We start from the raw sequence: 13328 nt of genomic DNA, 5'->3' as shown, positions 1-13328 counted from the left end.
ACTGACGGTGGGCCAACCACCTGACACATGAAAAGTAATAAATGTCTGGTGTTTTAAGTCATGGAGCTTTGTACCAATGTTTGCAGCAAGCTATTTACTCTTAAAGAAGAACAAGATTCTAGGTCGTCCTTTTTGACAACATATTTTTTCTCAGCTTCATTTTAGTATGCTTTCTTGTGAGAAGGGTTAATTATAACTTGTGATGAAGGAATTGTGCATGAAGCACAGCCTGGTTTTCAATATCTGGAAGTATCCACGGGACTGGGTCAAGAAGCTTCTCAAAAACACTTGGCTTTTAAGTAGAAGCAACCCAAGTGTTCATCAACAGATGAATGGATATACAAAATGTGGTATATCCATACACTGGAATATTATTTAGCCATAAAATAGAATGAAGTTCTGATACTTGCAACAATATGTATGGACCTTAAAGACCTTATGCTAACTGAAATAAGCCAGACACAAAAGGTCAAATATTGTATAACTACCAATAGAAGAGACAAATTCATAGACAGAAAGTAGACTAGAGGGAGAGTTACTGCTTACTGATTATGGAGTTTATATTTGGGGTGAGGAACAATTTTGGAAATAGTGGTGACGGCTACACAGTATGGTGAATATCACTAAATTATATGCTTAAGATGGTACCTTTTAAATTTTTTTCATATTATAGCACAATTTCTACAAATCAGTAATGTAATATGCCCCAAACCCTTGAACTGTACACTTCAAATGGGTGGACTGTATGGTATGTGCATTATATTTCAAAAAAGCCAATTTTTTCTAAAGAAAACAAACAAAAACCAAACAACACAAAAATAATCCCTGGCTTCGTTTTTCCCCTCAGATGGAAGCTATTAAGCATACTGCACTCCTCTTTCCCCCTTTATTGCGAGGAAGCTAAAGACCAAGTTTTATCTCCAAACACAGCAAGTCAGCTGGCACAAAGATGTGCTAAAACATAATAACTATCATTATCAGAGGTGCCAGTCTTCTGTTCGTATCTTCCTATGTGTCTGCCTTTGTCCCACCTCCTCATCTTTGTTAACGAAAATTCATTCAAATGACTTTTCTCCAAGCTCTCAAAAGACCCTGAAGTAAACTGAGATAATAAACCTTTGAGGTCACAGTGTCAGCTCTGTAAATACGATTATAGCTCCAGATTAATAATTAACCCTCAGAGCAAAGAACAGTAGCTCATGCAAAGAATAAATAAGAGAAAGTAGGGCCTCAAAAGCAGTGGGAATGTCAGCAGGTTAACCAGCATCATTTAAAACCACTTCCAACCTATCCGTGGGGGGTACATTCACTACAAAAAATCAAGAGGCTCAAATCTGATAGCACAGACATCAACCAGTGCTGACTGACCTTTCATTTTGGGGGCGTTCTTTTAAGGTAAATATCTAAAAATTCCCCAAATGCCCATATTTCCCAATAAATTTTGGAAAACCATATACCCCAATTCCAAGGAGGTTGGCTTTAAGGTCATAGGAAAAAAGGCATTCATAAAGGAAAAAAGGAGATAGAATGCTCTTACTTCCACACACATACTCAATGTTTTTCATCTCAGAAAAAGACTGAATCCTGAGTAAGTACACTAGTCCCCAAGTTAGCCTACCAAAGTACTAACTTGGCCAATGAATTGCTATAAAAAGAAGCCTGTGAATACAAAACCTAAAATAGATTATTTCATCTCTAGTAATACAGTTTCTGATGAGGTAGTATGTAATACCTGTACCTCTTTGATGGGAGAGAAGTATTATAACTAGAAAAATCCATTTGGCTTGCCTCCGCTATAAACCAGGACATGAAACTTCTCAGTTCTTCCATCCGTAGTTCAAGTACTTTGTACTTTGGGGTGCTCTTAATAAATATTTCTTGAATGCCAGCTTGGAGTCAATCAGCCTACAATTAAACTTTTCACATAAGTAGATTATGAATGGTAAAAAGCAATATATTGAAAAGGACGACAGTGCTCTAAAAGAGAATATATACCCTGATATGCAAGAATGCCCACTTAGCTTTTCAATGTTGCTGAGATGGTTGAAAAGAAAGAGTGATACCATTGCAGTATAAAAGAAAGTTCTGGAGGTAGTGTGGAGGCTGCGGAGGCAGGCTGTATAGAAGGTCTGCCCCAATGCCTCAAATGTCACGCCTATGTCCCTCGTCTTGGTTTCTTCATTTTTAAAAGACGAAATCTACCTTAGGTTGTTTACTTAGGTTCCTTCTACCCCTACAAGAGATGTAATACTATTTTTTTATTGCAGAATTGGTTTTCTAACAGTGTCCATACTCTCTATACAAATCAGTAGTAAAAAGTCTTAATGAACTTTCATGAGTTGGATATTATTTTTTTAAACATTGATTTATTTGAGACAGAGAGAGAGTACATGCGTGAGTGGGGGGAGGGGTAGAAAGAAAGAATTTTTCAAGCAGACTCCCCACTGAGCACAGAGCCCGAAGGAAGCTAAGCCGGCTCTACCTCACAACCCATGAGATCACGACCTGAGCCGAAACCAAAAGTTAGACTCTCAACCAACTGAGCCACCCAGGCGCCCCTATGACGTGGCTATTGTAAGTGCTCAGAATGTATAACACTGATGTTGTTCCTATTTAACATTATAGATTCCAGTGTCCTCATATTTACATTCAGAAAAGGAAAGCTGACTTAGAAATACTCTTAGCAGAACTCGTAAGCTCATATTTAACCGTAAGACACTGTGGCAAGGAATAGAAGGATTAAGCAAATTAATTGGATACAAAGTTCTTAGCCTCTAAAGCTGAACTCCTAGTAAGTTTAACTATTTATCACCTTCTGTGTTACCACAACTTCAAAATGATTTATTTTCTAAAAGGCTGGAAAGCAGGATGTGGGGGGAATGACTTATAAATTAACTAGGGATTGTCTGGATATAATTATAAACTGCCAATCACCATGATTCAATGATATTCAGACTTTTCAAGCTATTTCATTAAAAAAAAGAAAAGAAAGAAAATTAGACCTTATCTAAAAGACTGTTTATGAGACTTAAGGAACTTACACATCCATGGCTGAGGGTTCAATAATACATTCCCAGTGGAATGGTCTCTAAAAATGTCTATAATTAAAAACAGAAGAGTAAAAAAAAAAAAAAAAAAAAGAATGGCTTACTCTTTTGTTGGTGAGTTAGTGGAGGATTCCTTTTCTGAATCAGGAGAGCTTAGGGTTTGCAAAATACAATTATGTTTTTCAGTGGATAGGGCCTCTCTTTCTTGCTCAGAGTGGATTAATTTTAAGGCCTCTATTCCATCTTCTCCCTCCATCTTGTCACTCGGATTTGGCTGTGGTTCTGGACTCTTGAAAATGAGATCATCTTCACTTACAGAGACTGTGAGGTCACTGCTGCTGCTGCTGCTGCTCAAACTTTCCTCCTCCTGCTCTTCCTGCATTTTTCTGGAGGGTTTCTGTGACTCTGGGTCCCCGGGAGGAAGATGATCTATAAGAGGGGATATGAATAGATTATTGATCACTAACTTCAGGAAGAAGTGAGGTAAACATGTTCTGCCTCCCAGGTGGAATTACTCAGCTAAAAACATGTAGAAACAATCCACAACTAATTATAGTATGTGAAAAATCATTAAAAATATCACAGTGGGTTTTAAAATCAGCAAATTAGCTTGCAAAAATATTTCCATGCCTATATTCAAGAATTCATTAGAATGGAATTTGTTGGCCAAGTCACTGGTTTGCTTTTTTGACAGAGAGAAAATTAAAGAGTATATGTTGTTTTTACATAAGACCACTACCACCCCCAAAACTAAACACCAACAAAAATCAGCAAACAATATCAGCCTCTCACCCCACCTGAGATACCTTCCCAAGCAGAATCCTTCTCTTGAGAACACTTATTTTCAGATGCACAGTATTCGGAGACTGATATCGGAGAGACTGGCGGTCTGGCTCTTTCTTCCTTGACTTCAATATGTTCCTGTGTCAGTATTTCTCCCTCTGATCCTTCTGATCTGCTGGAACTGTCACACTTTAAATCAGTGGTTCTGTTCTCTGGACTTAATCTTTCCTGTAACGGGGAATGGAGTTCAGCAGAGTTTTTGCCTTCAGATAAACTACTCTCACTGTGACGTGTGTTGCTTCCTATCTGCAAGCAATGAGTTTGCTCCTCCTCAGACAATGCGCTGGCTGTGACTGGCGTTTCCTCACCAATCTGAAGAGATGTCTTTCCATCTATTTTGTCAGACTTATTTAAGCGCTGTGTGTCACTATTAGTCTGTACTACATAGCTGTCTGTCACATTACTGCTCTGGGCTGTCTGTCGGTGTGAATGTGGGTCAGGAATTGAAAAGTTCTTTGTGGGCTGGGGAGATTTCTGCTCTGTACTGAAACCTCCAATGCTTGAGACAGCTGACATCTGGCGGCCCATAAAGATTGTTGCTGGTTGATACAATCCTCTTGACATGGCTGTCCCCGAGTTAATTCCTGCCTGCCTTGCAACCTGTGACACCAAAAGACATGTGAGTTAAACATCTTGTGGAAAAACAATTAGGTTGTTTAGGTCATTCTCAGAAATGAAATGAGAAAAAGGAAGCATGACCATTGAAACCAACACCGACCTCGTTTTCTAAAACTCACAGCTTCCACAAAATAAGTCAGAAAAACCGTACAGTCCATACTAGTTAATTTTAACAACAATACTGGTTCACAAAACAAATATTGTCCAGTATCTATGGAATCTTTATTTTTCAAAAACAGATGCACACATTGTACAACTATGTGAAACTACTTAATGTCACTGAATTTTAGCCATGGCTAAAATGGTGAATTTTATGTTATATATATTTTACCACAATTTAAAAAAAAACCTGAGAGTTCTAACCATTTTTCACAGAGAAGCTTGGATTTAATAGAGCTAGGGAGATACTAGCCAAAAGAAGAGAGAGAGGGAGGGAGGAAGAGATACATACAAAGGACTATAGGAGGTTTCAAAACTATTTCTAGCATTATGTGTAATATTAAAAAAACTTCAAAAATAATCACATTCAGGATTACATTAAAATATACTCCATTTGTGCAAAATAATCCTAGTTGCCAAACTGCAAATAACAACAGTTTTTCCTGAACATCTTCAAGTAATTTTAAACACATGTAAAGCAATTTAAATTTATTGTCATGTTATATGCAATTGATGAATTACTGAACTCTACACCTGAAACTAATGATATACTATATGTTAACTAATTGAATTTAAGTAAAATAAAAGGAAATGAAATAATAAATTTACTGTGTATGGGGGAGAATGAGCATTGTCTCTTCCTTAAAAAGAGAGGAGGCTGGGATAAAAGGGGGGAAGTGTTGGATGTAGCCACAGAAGCAATTGGTTCAGTGGCTTGATCAAGGACACACAATGGGAAGTACAACTGGAAGTAACAATAATGAAGCCTTGAGGAAGTTAAGTACTTTTCTTCTAAAGGGACCAAAGCATCTCTACATACCCAATAGCATTTAGTTCACAGAGCCCTACAGAACAGATAGGGGAGATGTATTTGCAACTCTTCTGTGGATGGGAAAATCTGAGGCTCAAATTTTGAGAGAAAATGTTACACACACAACTGAAACAGAATCCAGGTCTTGCTTCTCTTCAAATATACTGTCCCTCCCTGAAACCATAAAACTTCTAGAAAACACAGGCAGTAATCACTTTGCCATGAGCCTTAGCAACAGTTTTCTAGATATGTCTGCCTCCTCAGGCAGGGTAAACAAAAGCAAAAGTAAACTACTGGGACTATACCAAAATAAGCTTATGCACAGTGAAAGAAATCATCAATAAAACACAAAGGCAACCTACTGAATGGGTGAAGATGATATGCAAATGATATATCTCATAAGGGGTTAATATCCAAAACACATAAAGAACTTCTACAACTCAACACCAAGAAACCAAATAATCTGATTAAAAATGGGCAGAGGGCCTGAACAGACTTTTTTCAAAGAAGACATATAGATGGCCAACAGACGTATGAAAAGATGCTTAACATCACTAATAATCAGGGAAAATGCAAATCAAAACTACAATGAGCTATCACCTCATACCTGTCAGAATGGCTAGAATCAAGAAGACAAGCAAAAACAAGTATTGGCGAGGATGTAGAGAAAAAGAAACAATGTAAACTGGTGCAGCCACTGTGGAAAATAGTATGTTAGTTCCTCAAAAAGTTAAAAATAGAAATACCATATGATCCAGTAATTCCACTACTGGGTATTTACCCAAAGAAAAAAAAAACACTAATTCAAAAAGACATATGCACCCCTATGTTTACTGCACCATTATTTACAATAGCCAAGATATGGAAGCAACCTAAGTTGTCTATTGATAGATAAATGGATAAAAAAGATATAGTGTGTGTGTGTATAAATGGATAAAGAACATATAGTGTATACACACGCATACACGCGCACACACACACACACACACTATGGAATATTATTTGGCCATAAAAAAATTAGATCTTGCCATTTGCAACATCACTGATAGAACTAGAGGGTATAATGCTAAGTGAAATAAATCAGACAGAAAAAGACAAATACCATATGATTTCACTCATATGTAGAATATAAAAAATAAACGCACAAACAAGCAATTTTTTTTAAAGCAGAAATAGACCTTTAAATGCAGAGAACTGATGGTTGCCAGAAGGAAGAGGATGGAGGGATGGGTAAAATTGGTGAAGGGGAGTGGGAGGTACAGCTTTCCAGTTATGGAATGGGTAAGTCATGGGGATGAAAGGTTCACCATAGGGAATATAGTTAATGATGTTGTAATAGCATTGTACGGTGACAGATGGTAGCTATACTTGTGGATATGAGTATAGCATAATGCATAGAGTTGTTAAATCACCATGTTGTACACCTGAAACTAATGTAACTAATGTAACATTGTGTGTCAACTATACTTCAGTTAAAAGAAGGGGAGGGGCGCCTGGGTGGCACAGCGGTTAAGCGTCTGCCTTCGGCTCAGGGCGTGATCCCGGCGTTCTGGGATCGAGCCCCACGTCAGGCTCCTCCGCTATGAGCCTGCTTCTTCCTCTCCCACTCCCCCTGCTTGTGTTCCCTCTCTCACTGGCTGTCTTTATCTCTATCGAATAAATAAATTAAAAAAATCTTAAAAAAAAAAAAAAGAAGGGGAAAAAAGGAGAAATAAATAGCACTAATAAGGGTAACTGCACTGGTAAACATAAAAGACAGCATAACTCTTTCTTTCTCCTATATGATTTAAAAGACAACTGCATCAAGCAATAACTATAAATATATGTGGATGAGCAGCATATAAGATATACAGATATAGTTTGTACTACAATTACACCACAAAAGGAGTGGAAAAGGAATGGAGTATACAGGAGCCAAGTTTTGACATGCTACTAAAGTTAAGTTGATATTAGTCTGAACTAGATTATTATAAGCTAAGATATTAATTATAACACCAGGAAATCCACAGTTACAGAAATGACAGGGAATTAAAATATCACACTTGAAAAAATATATTTAATGCAAAAGAAGGCAGAATGGAGGATTAAAGGAATGAAAAAGATATATAGAAAACAAAGTACAAAATGGCAGAATCAAATTCTACCTTTTTATTATTATTATTTTTTGAGATTTATTTACTTGAGAGAGTGAGAGAGAGGGGGAGGGGGTGAGTAGGGGGAGGGGCAGAGGGAGAGGGAGAGAGAGAATCTCAAGAAGATGCCCCACTGAGCACAGAGCCCGATGTGGGGCTTGATCTCAGGACCCTCAGATCATGACCTGAGCCAAAATCAAGAGTTGGATGCTTAACTGACTGAGCCACCCTGGCACCCCTAAATCCTACCTTTTTAGTAATCACATTAAATTTAAATGGATCAAACACTACAATTAAAGTCAGAGACTGGCAGAATAGATTTTCAAAAAGCCATGACCCAACTATATGCTATCCAAAGTGACTCATTTTAGATTCAAAGACACAAACAGTTTGAAAGAACAGGAAAGGAAAATGGTATATGAACAGAGCCTCACGAAAAAAAAATATACTATGTAGATAGTAACCAAAAGAAAGCTGAAGTGGTTATACTAATATCAGACAAAACAGACATTAAGATCTAGACAACTAGACAGAAGATCAATAAGGAAATGGAAGATCTGAACAATTATATACCAACTAGACCTAATGGACATATACAGAAACCTCCATCTACTACCAGCAGAATCCATATTCTCAAGCGCACATGGAACATTCTATGGGATAGACCCATATTTTAGGTAATAAATCAAGTCTCAATACATTTAGGGGGGTTGAAAGTATGTTCTCTGATGACAATGGAATAAAATTAGAAGTCAATAAAAGAAGGAAATTTGGTAAATTCACAAATATGTGGAAATTACAAAACACACTCTTAAATAACTAACGGGTCAAAGAAATTACAAGGCAAATAAGAAGAGTTTGAGTCAAATGAAAAGGAAAATACAACATATTAAAACCAACAAGAAGCAGCACTTAAGAGGAAAATTCATAGTTGTAAAAGCCTATATTGAAAAAGAACTCTAATCAATAGCCTAGCTTTTCATGTTAAAAAATTACAAAAAGAAGGGGCACCTGGGTGGCTCAGTCAGTTGAGCATCCAACTCTTGATTTTGGCTCAGATTGTGGTCTTAAGGTTGTAGGATCGAGCACCGTGTTGAGCTCTGCACTCCGCACAGTCTCCTTGAGATTCCCTCTTTCCCTCTCCCTCTGCTCCCCCCATGCTCATGTGTGCACTCGGGCATGCATGCACTCTCTCTCTCTCTCTCTCTCTCAAATAGATAAAATCTTTAAAAAAAGAAATTAAAAAAAGAAGAGCCAATTAAATCCAAAGCAAGCAGAAGGAAGGAAATAATAAAGATCAGAGTAAAAGTAAACAAATTAGAGAAGAGAAAAGCAATGTGACAATCAACAAAACCAAAAGTTTATTCTTAGAAAAGATCAACAGATTGACATACCTCTAGCTAGACTAAGAAAAATAAAAAGAAGAATTTAAGTTATCAAAATCAGAAATCAAAGTGAGTACTTTGTTACCAATCTTACAGATATAAAAAAGATTGTAAGGGAATACTATGAATAATTGTATGCCAACAAATTAGACAACCTAGATGAATTGGACAAATTCTTAGAAAGACACACACTACTAAAACTGACTCAAGGAGAAAGAGAAAATCTGAATAGACTTGTAGTAAGAAATTGAATTAGTAGTAAAAAAATTTCCCACAAAGAAAAGTCCAGGGCCAGAAGACTTCACTGGTTAATTCCATCAGAGGTTTAAAGAGTTAACACCAGTCCTTCACAAACTCTTCCAAAAACAGGCAAGGAAGAAATACTCCTCAACTCATTCTATGAGGCCAATCCCTAACACCAAAACCAGACAAAGATGTCTCAAAAAAGGAAAACTACAAACCAATATATCTCATTAATATAGATGTTAAAATTCTCAACAAAATACTAGTGAACAGAATTTGGCAACACATAAAAGGAATTATACATCATGATTATGTAGGATTTAGGCCGGGAATACAAAATTGGTTCAACATATGAAAATCAAGTAATGTAATACACTATATTAATAAAGGGGAAAAAACCCAAAAGATTATCTCCATAGACAAAGAAAAAGCATTTGACAAAATCCAACACATGTTCATGATAAAAAGCACCATACAAACTAGGAATAAAAGGGAACTCCCTCAAACTGGTAAAATGCATCTATGGAAAACACATAGCTAACATCACAGCCAATGGTGAAAGACTGAAAGCTTCTCTCCCGAAGATCAGGATTAACACAAGAATGTTTGCTTTCACCATTTCTATTTAACAAGACATGCAGATTCTAGGCAGGATACTATGGGCAAGAAAAAGAAATGGAAGGCACCTAGATTTCAAGGGAAGAAGTAAAACTATCTGTATTGGCAGATGACACGATCTCATATAAAGGAAAACCTAAGGAATCACAAGAAATAGTTAGAGGTAATAAACAAGTTCAGCAAGGTTGCAGGATACAAGATCAATATACAATTAGAAATAATGTATTTCTAGGGGCGCCTGGGTGGCACAGTGGTTAAGCGTCTGCCTTCGGCTCAGGGCGCGATCCCGGCGTTCTGGGATCGAGCCCCACATCAGGCTCCTCCGCTATGAGCCTGCTTCTTCCTCTCCCACTCCCCCTGCTTGTGTTCCCTCTCTAGCTGGCTGTCTCTCTCTGTCAAATAAATAAATAAAATCTTTAAAAAAAAAAAAAAAGAAATAATGTATTTCTATATATTAGCAATGAACAATTTGAAACTGAAATCAGAAAACAATTCTATATACAATAGCATAAAAACACAGAATAAATTTAAAAAGAAGTATAAGACTTGTACACTGAAAACTATAAACCACTGATGAAAGAAATTAAGGAAGGCCTAAATAAATAGACATTTTGTGTTCAAGGAGCATAAGACTTAATGTTGTTAAGATGACCAAATCTTACTCCCAAATTGATCTACATATTCAATGCAATCTCTATCAAAATCCCAACTGGCATTCTTACAGAAATTGGCCAGCTGACACTAAAATTCATATGGAAATACAAGGAACCCAGGATAACCAAAACAATTTTCCAAAATAAGAGCAAACTTGGAGACCTAATATTTTTCCACTTTCAAAATTTACTACAAAACTAGGGTAATTGTAGACTCCACTGGCATAAGGATATACATAAAGATCAATGGACAAGAATTCAGAGTCCAGAAATATCCATACATCTACAGTATACTGCCTTTCTTAGAGACATTTTTATAGCGTAGTTTTAAAAGTTCAAGGCTAGAAGGGGCTGGAATCGATTATTTCCCTTCCTCCACACATAGATAGAACCTTCTGAGGTTGGTATTTCCCTTCCTTTAGGTCAGTTAGGCTCTGGTCAGTTTCTCCTGAGGGTAGATCTTCTTAAGAACAGAATGCTCTCATGTATTTAAAAAATGGTTACTTTTCCCCTGCCCATGCCTGAATTATAAGGGGATTTTTCTCTGATATTCACTGTGCAGACCTGTTAAAACTCCCTGGAATTAAAACACAAAAAAGTGGGGGAAGGAGGACTATGACTAGGTCTCCCCGGAGTTTTTATCTCTCAGACCTGTCTATGCTGAGCCTCTGGCAATTTGTCAATTACAGTGCGTTTCTCTATCCTGGCACTGATTATTATAGTGGTTTCAGCTCTGCTCTAATAAGCTGTGATTCTCTGTATTCCCTACTGGTCTCTCCAAATTTAAAGGCAGCAGATTGCTCCATAACCTCACTTCTCTGAGAGATCTAAGAAGAGTTGCTGATTTTTTGGTTTGTTCAGCTTTTTACTTGGGAGGGTGGTGTGGTGACTTCCAAACTTCTTATATGTTGGACCGGAAATCAGACTACATCGTAATTTCAGCCACTGAATATTATCCTATTCTATAAATGTACCGTAGTTTATTTAAGCAGTCTTGTTTTGACGGACCTTGGTTTGTTTCTCACCATCTACCATTCGAAATCATGCTACAATGATTATCATTGAGCATATGCCTCTAGGCATACATACAAGTACATTAACAAGACAGCTTTTTAGAACTGAAATTGCTGGGCCAAGACTGACTTATAGGATATTACCATTTCACCATCCAAAGAGGTCATCATGCCATTGTTAAGAATTCTCCATTGAACCATATTGTTTAAACAGCAAAATAATAGTAATCAACATCTTGACTCATCGATATAAATATTTGTGATTTCTGTACCTTTTATAATCGAGAAGCTGATATAAATGAACAAAGACAAATTTTAAAACAGGCGAAAATCACCTATTACCATTGTCCTAATCTAACAACTACTCTCATTTTTCCTGTGCTCAAAAAAAAAAAAGTTTCTAAATACATGGCTTTAAGTGATGGGCTACTGTGGAGAACTTGAGGTCACTTAGTGAAAACTCAAGGCAAGTCAATGATCAGACTTGTGAGTTGGGGAGGCCTTTGATTTTTCACTTTCAAGACCCATTTAGGGAATGTTAATGAACCAATACTAGAGTGATTACTAACTCAGCACAGGGAGCATACACCTCCCTCTTCGTTGGTCTGCTGAAGGCCAAAATGTAAAGCAAAGGAGTGGGAATGTCTTAGAGATGAGAAAGCCACTTAGGGAGGGCCAAAGGAAGTGCCCCTGACTACTACTTTCAACCAGTAATTCTCTAAGTCCTCTGACATACTAAGAGACCAAAGACTCCACATCCATTCCCACTGAACAAAGAACCCCAAGAGAACAACAATATTTAAATAGTAACCCACACAATCAACAAAAGTAGCATGTAATAATGTTTTAACTTACAGTAAAACCTTCTAGAACCACAATAAATGAAAAACAGCAACAACAACAACAACAATTCAAGATAGCACTGTTAACAAAGGGTACTTCTTAAAAGCAGGAGAAATTATAAATCCCTACAACAGCAAATGGTTATAAAGTGCCAATTTTGCCAAGCCTTCCAGGCTTTCTAGAATATGGAACAAATATACTAATTACTGATATACTAATTAATGAGAACATTACATTTTAGTGGCCTATAAAAATCAGGAGTTATGAAAAGGTGGCCCTTAACTATGCACAAAATCAAAATCTATGGGTTGGGGCATTTTTTCACCTGTAGGACCAAAACAGACAACTTGCATTTGAGGACATGTTGAGACCCAATAGGAAGTTTTTGCTGCTATATTTCTAGTTGTTGTTTTTTGGGGAAGGAGGGTTAAGTTTTTGATATAATTTCAATGTTGCAGGAATCATAAGAAAAACTCCCCTTATATCTTTTAACTAGATTTATCAATTGTTTACATTTTGCCCATTTGTTTTATCATTCTCTTTCCCTCTACATATATGAGAATGTTTATACACACACACACACACACACACACACACACACACACACACAATTTTTTCCTGAACCATTTGAGAATAACTTGGAGATACCTGGCCCATCTCCCCCAAACATTTCAGTGTGTATTTCCTAAGCATAGGTACATTCTCCTTCATGAGCAGACACAGTTCAAAAATCAGGAAACTTAACATTGATAAAATGCTATTTTCTATCCCACAGTCCACATTCAAATTTTGTCACTTGGCCTAATAATGCCCCTTCTATAGCTATCTTTTTTCCCACGTTCAGGATCCAATCTAGAGTCATGTCTCTTGAGTCTCCTTTAATCTGGAACACCTCCTTAGTCTTTCTTTGTCATTCTTGACCTTGACATTTTTTAAGAATACAGGCTGGCTACTTTGCAGACT

At 37.0% G+C, this 13328-nt stretch overlaps 1 protein-coding gene across 6 annotated transcripts in view; it reads right to left on the bottom strand.

Annotated features, from left to right (window-relative positions):
• Window positions 1-13328, bottom strand: part of KIZ (kizuna centrosomal protein) — a 126996-nt gene that overhangs the window by 80101 nt on the left and 33567 nt on the right. For 3 of the 6 annotated variants that reach the window (XM_026487469.4, XM_057312708.1, XM_057312706.1), the window contains 2 exons: window positions 3845-4490; window positions 3152-3476 (listed from right to left, as the gene is read on the bottom strand). In XM_026487469.4, the coding sequence (XP_026343254.2) occupies window positions 3152-3476; window positions 3845-4490 (971 nt within the window). The remainder of the gene's footprint in view (window positions 1-3151; window positions 3477-3844; window positions 4491-13328) is intronic. The other 3 variants (XM_026487470.4, XM_057312709.1, XM_057312707.1) reach the window with 1 other exon arrangement.

The sequence above is a fragment of the Ursus arctos genome, unplaced genomic scaffold (assembly GCF_023065955.2).
Source record: "Ursus arctos isolate Adak ecotype North America unplaced genomic scaffold, UrsArc2.0 scaffold_16, whole genome shotgun sequence".
Classification (NCBI taxonomy): Eukaryota; Metazoa; Chordata; class Mammalia; order Carnivora; family Ursidae; genus Ursus; species Ursus arctos.
Note: the sequence above shows the minus strand (reverse complement) of the source record. Positions and strands in the feature narration are given on the sequence as shown.